At 38.4% G+C, this 6,334-nt stretch overlaps 1 protein-coding gene across 1 annotated transcript in view; it reads left to right on the top strand.

The window, feature by feature from the left end:
- Positions 1-3,500, top strand: part of LOC134815420 (uncharacterized) — a 28,572-nt gene extending 25,072 nt beyond the window's left edge. The window contains exons 40-46 of the mRNA XM_063823955.1: positions 164-309; positions 538-704; positions 842-1,021; positions 1,195-1,345; positions 1,519-1,654; positions 1,901-1,988; positions 2,488-3,500. Of these exons, the coding sequence (XP_063680025.1) occupies positions 164-309; positions 538-704; positions 842-1,021; positions 1,195-1,332 (631 nt within the window). The 3' untranslated portion in view covers positions 1,333-1,345; positions 1,519-1,654; positions 1,901-1,988; positions 2,488-3,500. The remainder of the gene's footprint in view (positions 1-163; positions 310-537; positions 705-841; positions 1,022-1,194; positions 1,346-1,518; positions 1,655-1,900; positions 1,989-2,487) is intronic.
- The last annotated feature ends 2,834 nt before the right edge of the window (positions 3,501-6,334 follow it).

Consider the following 6,334-nt stretch of genomic DNA (forward strand, 5'->3'; position numbering starts at 1 on the left):
TGGTTCCTAAGTCTCGTTGAAGTGACGCACATTGTTACCATGACAACACTGAAATTACCCACATTGTTAGCCGGGATGCATCCTAATTAATACCCGGTTCACTATGACCGTATAAGGAGTGTCACGTGGTATGAAATCACACCATAAACTCTTTCTCTCTCAGGTACTACGATCTCTTGACTAGAAACGACGACCGAGAACTGAAACAAGAATTCAGCACTTTCGACTCATTCGATGACAACAATACTTGTTACCATGGCTCTATTCCTGAGAACGATACCAAGAACCGCTACAAGAATATCATTCCATGTTAGTTTACTAATTGGATATCCCTAATTAAAAACACCAATTTTAAACTGGTTATAGATTAATGTAACCTGTGATTTAAAATTAAAAGTTATATCAGAATTTATCCAAAAGTCTCAGATCTTCCTAAGTCCTCTAAAACAAATCATTACTTCATAGCTAAGTTCCAACCAAGGCTAAGTTCCAACTAAGTGCACCCAATTCACCAGATATAAGAACGCTCTGTTTCAGTCGACCACAGCAGAGTTAAACTATCTATAATGAACGATGATGTGCACTCTGACTACATAAATGCTAGTTACATACACGGCTACCACAAACCCCGAGTTTTCGTTGCTACTCAGGCACCACTCTACGAGACTCTGGATGACTTCTGGAGATGGTGTGGGAGAAAAAAGGTCAGTGTTATTATAAGTGGTCACTGGGCATTGTTAGAAAGCACATAAAGGTTTTGTACAAGAACTGTAGAATCTAACCAGATCTCCCTTTAACACACACCGTTGTGATGTGTAGAATCTAACTATCATCTCTCCAGAGTACTATGGTAGTGAATCTGACTAAAGTGGAGGAGAACGGAAAGACAAAGAGTATAGTGTACTGGCCCAGTGTGGAGGAGCGAGCTAAACAGTTCGGTCTAGTCAACGTGAAGAGGGTGGATAAGCAGGAGAGTGAATACTTCGTAGTGTACTCCTTCGAGATAAGACACAAACTCGAGGTACGTGGTGAAGTATCTCTCCTCAACCCCCCCCCCCCCCTCCCCTCCCAACTTCACCAAATTATATCCAGTTCCCACAAAGTTAACAGGACTCTGATTAGGGTTAGGGTTTGGTTTGTTCTCGAGTTTACTGTGTCTCTAAAGTAAGATGTGTTAATTGTACTGTGTTTCAGGAAGGAGTCCGGGAGGTGTATATGTTCAACTACGTAGGATGGCCCGACTTTGACGTGCCCTCGAGAACAACTGAGTTTGTTAACTTCATCTACAACATCAGACATCTCTCTTCATCAGACCACCCATGGGTCCTATAGTCTGTCATTGCAGGTTGTTACCCCAGCACTTGCAGTCTTGAGCCTCATTTTTGAAATTTGTGTGTTAGTTGGAGTCAACTTTTCCTGCGCTGTAGGGCGTTAACATTTCCTTTGAAATGGCACTGATTAACATAACTAAATCTATTGCCGTAAGTGGAGAAGTTGATTAATTAAAGTATATTTCAGTGCGGGTACAGGCCGAACAGGAGCATATATTGGTATAATGAACTCATTAGATAGGCTTATTAACAAAGAAGACCTGGATATCCTGGGATTAGTGGGCTCGCTTAGACAGCAGAGACGCAAGATGGTCTTCACTAATGTGAGCTTAATTAATCTTATCTAACTCTTTACTAATATGAGCTTAATTAATTTTATCTAACTCTTCACTAATGTGAGCTTAATTAATCTTATCTAACTCTTCACTAATGTGAGCTTAATTAATTTTACTTAATTCTTTACTAATGTGAACTTTACTTAACTGCTCATTGTGGCACATTGAGCTCCAGAGTTGGCCAACAGTTTGTTATTCTGTTCATTTTCAGGACTTTACCACATTTCTTTTCAGACACAATACAAATTCCTGCATAGAGTTATGATGGATATTGTGACTAACGACAACTTCGACTTATTGAAGCAGAGTGGCTTCCGAAAAAGTGAGCACTTTCAAAGATATTGTTTATTGTTTTTAACCGCATAACATATCTTAGCTTAAACAATGTCACCAAGTCTGGACCACACTCGATAGTTTTCTCTGAAAACTTGCTGCGCTTGAAATCTAATTGCCCCATTTTAATTAAGTGAATACTGAATATCCGCGATGTGGTGGTCTTGTTTTCTCGGATTCCTATTTTAATGATTTTCCTAAATTTAGACTATTTTGGACTTCTTGAAAACAGTGCACTTTACGAAGAAGTGCATGCCAATAACACTACTTTAGATTGTAAGTCATTACGCGTGCAGTGTGTATCTCCAGGACGTAGTCCATTCTCAGTTTCATGTTATAATTTAGGATGAAAATTCGATCTATCTGTCGTAAACGCTGTGGTGGTATTTCGCTGGTGTTTAAATTATCATTATTGAACGGAAAACTAATTCAATATCCCCAAATAAATTGAACATAAAGTTTAAATTTATAACAAGGTCCCTTTTCAGAGATAGAAGTTCAAGGTGTGTTGGAAAACCCCTACGTCTCAACAAGTGAGAGTGATGAACTAGACGAACTAAATGACACTAAAGTCTAGTTACCATGGCAACCATGTCAGTTGTGTACATAGTTGCTATAGCAACAGTATCACCTTCATACCTTTTAGTTATGGGACTGTTTGGAGTAACACGTTTTTGTGAATTCTGTCTCTAAAATTTCAGATTGTCCAGTGATATGTAATTATTTCAAACAGAATAAACGCCACATCAAAAGTGAGCTTTTTTCTATCATGATTACCGAACATCGCCGATATTTTAAGTCTTTTTATACGTTCACTGACTTTATGTGTATACAATATACATATGCTAAGGGAAATGTATATAGTTGTTGCAGTTTTTGAAATTTCTTAGCTTACGTTTCTACATGGTTTCTGAAAAATCAAAGATATGATAATAATAAAATTCAGTTTATGATATTTCCAGATCTGGTAGATAACCGGTTGAGGAATTTATGCATGATTTTTGTGGAGCCACCTGCCACATTCTATTTCTTTTAATATAAGTGAAAGATACCTCCTGGTAGAGTTTTCCCTTTTAACATTTCATTTTAAACCGGGTCCTGTAAATTAAGAGTTATTTTTATTTGAGTAAAGTTTTCGGTACGTTTTTTAGCTTAAAACTCTCACCATTTCAGTTTTTATTGAATGTTAAAGAATGTTGTCGCACAGTTATTATACACTCCAGTCGGTGACATGATTTTCTGTTTACACTTTAGATTCAGAACTTGTAGATACTTTTTAACTTAATTGAATGTAATGTTACTATGGCAATCATGTGTTGCAAATGTGGTCACGTGACAGTGTTGTTAGAGGAAATGTTACTTGTAAGTTTGCTAAACTGACTAGTTCCTATTTTTAGTTCATGTATGATTCAGAAATGGTGCTAAAAGATAGGATTACTACTAGGATTACTAATTCAAATTGTGTCGTTAAATTACTTTTAGTTTATTTACATAACAATGACATGGCTGTTTTATTCGGCTCTTATAAAATATTGTTATATATCTTTAACTGTACTTAGCTTGCTAATCGATTTAGTTTATTGCTCAATGCTCATATCGCTCCTTTATAACCTACCAGGACGCGCGCCGAGTTGGACTCGTCGACGGTCCTTGGAACAAATATTTTACGAGTATCACCGTTAATGGTTAACGTACAGGAAGCTTGAAAAGAACGCCGCGCACATGATGCACACAGGGCGCTTTAGCTTGGCGAATGGCGAGCTTGTTTAGGTTTATACAACTTACCGCACCAAGACGCGCACCGAGTTGGATTTAAATATTTTACGAGTATCACCCATTAATACGTAATGATAATGGCAAGCCAGACAATTTTATTTCTCGACGCCCGCGCCAATTTAGGGTTGGACGGGTTTCTGCTAGTTATAGTCAGTGTACTAAGCGCCAAGTTGTATCACGTCGTGACCTCCACGGTCATTTCACTATGGACATGGTGTAGAGTTTTCAGTTTCAACGATACAGGGGGAGCCGCGCACTCGTGCGCGGCGGGTCATACAACGTATGACAAGCGCGATCACAGAACATTTTTCTCCGATTATTGAAATGGCACGCGATTTCGATAAATTTGGTACCAAAAGTTGTTTAAAAATGCGAATGAAATAATTCCACCGTGTAGCAATTTTTGCTAAAAATGCCATGCTACACGGCGCTTGTTCGCCGCGCGTGCTTTTTTGCGCAAACTTTTTAGTTTTTGGCCTATATAACTTTCACATTTTCAGTTATTACCACTAAATTATTATGGCATCGTAATTTGACGGATGTTACTTTGTACTTGTTTAAATTTCTTCGAAGTAGCGCGCGCCGCTTTCTTCTCGAAATGGCTTCTACGAAGAAGCGCTTAACGGGTGATACTTGTAAAATATCTTGTCATACTTTTTTAAATTGACGATGTCAGATCAATTCATGGCAGCTTGGCGCGGCACAGTAGCGCATTTCGCCGATCTGTCGCTGTGAGAAGCCTTATTGAGTGCGCGGCGCGGCACAGTAACGCATCGCGCTACAAATACGTTGTATGACCCGCCGCGCACGAAGTGCGCGGCTCCCCTGTATCGTCAGGACTATAGTGAAACGACCATGGGGGTCGCAACGTGATACAAAAATATCTGTTTCATATATTGGACCGTCGACGAGTCCAACTCGGCGCGCGTCCTGGTAGGTTGTAAACCTACAATGGAATCCTCTACACTGTTTTCTTTATATTTCGTATTTCGTGCATTTTTAGGTCCGGACTGAGACCTTACTGAGCTAAAATTCTTCGACTGTAACAACTTTCAAGCTTGACCGAGGTCCGGGTGTTTAACAAGTTGTACTCAATGAAGAAAAAAAGAAACAAGAAAGCCTTCTTTTTTATTTTGCCAACTCTACTGAGCTCCATTGCTGGTTTAATACCAATCTTCTCAAATATTCCAATATACACTAAGTTTGTTGTATAAAGACGCGCTTTATTAAAAAAGACAGCAAGCTTTATTAAAAAAGGCAGCAAGGCTTCATAATTGAAAAATCAAAGACGCCACAACAGATTTCATTGTCATTACTTCTACTAGCAAATTTAAAAATGGGTTGCGATGAACTAAAGATGGTGAAGCCTTTAAAATAGTCAAAATTTAAGACAATAAAGCCTTCAGCAAAGTTAACCGTCTTTATATAATGAACTGAGTGTAGTGGTAAGTCAGCCAGTAGCCCATGTTCTGTCTCAATGGAACATCAATGTCTGCAGACCCTCGTTAAATGTTTGATTACTGGGGTAGTTGTTAAGTCAGTCCATGGTAGCGTTCAACTAAGGAACTTTTTTAATTACTTTGGGTCAACCATAAGGGATACCAAAAAGAATCTGCACTACGCAGCTGTTTGGATAATCATATAATACTGCCTTGCAACATTTCCGTTTAAGGGGACTGGGGGTCTTCAGGAAAATTATCTCGAAATAGATTTTGTAGTCCTTTCTGATAGAGGGGAGTGATATCTATCAAGAAAGGCAACCTAACTACTCACATAAAATTTAACGAACAGTTACTAAAGGCTATCGACCTCAATTCTGAAGGGCATGATCAACAGACTAGATCACTAAATGTTGACGTTAGTTTTACCACAGAAAGAATTTGACTCTCTGACTATGAGGAAATCGATAACGATACCAACAACGACACACAACGACTAAATTTGAAAAAGTAAAATTTCTTGTCTGAATGAACTATTAGAACCTCAAGAAGCTGATCCGTGTGTCTCCGCTACTAAAATGTTTAATGAGCCCAATCACTCATCACTTAACAGTTTAATCTTCAAAGTGAGTTGTACAATCTAGGTTGTTTTAAGTAGCTGTTGATATTGTAAAACAGAATAGCCCTAACATAACGATCAAGCCACAAATTAGGTCCCTATAATGATTTAATATTGTTGAATAAAGAGATTTGAATATAATATTTGTTTTATTCTGAATATTTGTTTTATTCTGAACACCATGCAATGCTACAAGGACGGCTCCAAAAAACTAGATGTCGTTCACCGCAGACATCTTCGCACTATTTTGAATATAAAGTACCCAGGAGTCATCTCCAACAAAAACTTGTATAAATGCTGCAATGCTGAACCATTGTCAGAAAAAGTGGCCCGTAGTCGGTTGAGAATGTTAGGACATGTTTTGCAGGGTCCTATTGACGGACAAGCGTTTTCTTCCCTCATTTTTGCCATCAATACACTGGACTTACCAGGGAGAAGAGGAAGACCCCAAAGCAATCTATTCTCGCTGATTGTGCATGATTTATGTCAAAGAAATCTTTA

This window comes from Bolinopsis microptera, chromosome 5 (assembly GCF_026151205.1).
Source record: "Bolinopsis microptera isolate Bmic1 chromosome 5, MBARI_Bmic_1.0, whole genome shotgun sequence".
NCBI classification, from domain to species: domain Eukaryota; kingdom Metazoa; phylum Ctenophora; class Tentaculata; order Lobata; family Bolinopsidae; genus Bolinopsis; species Bolinopsis microptera.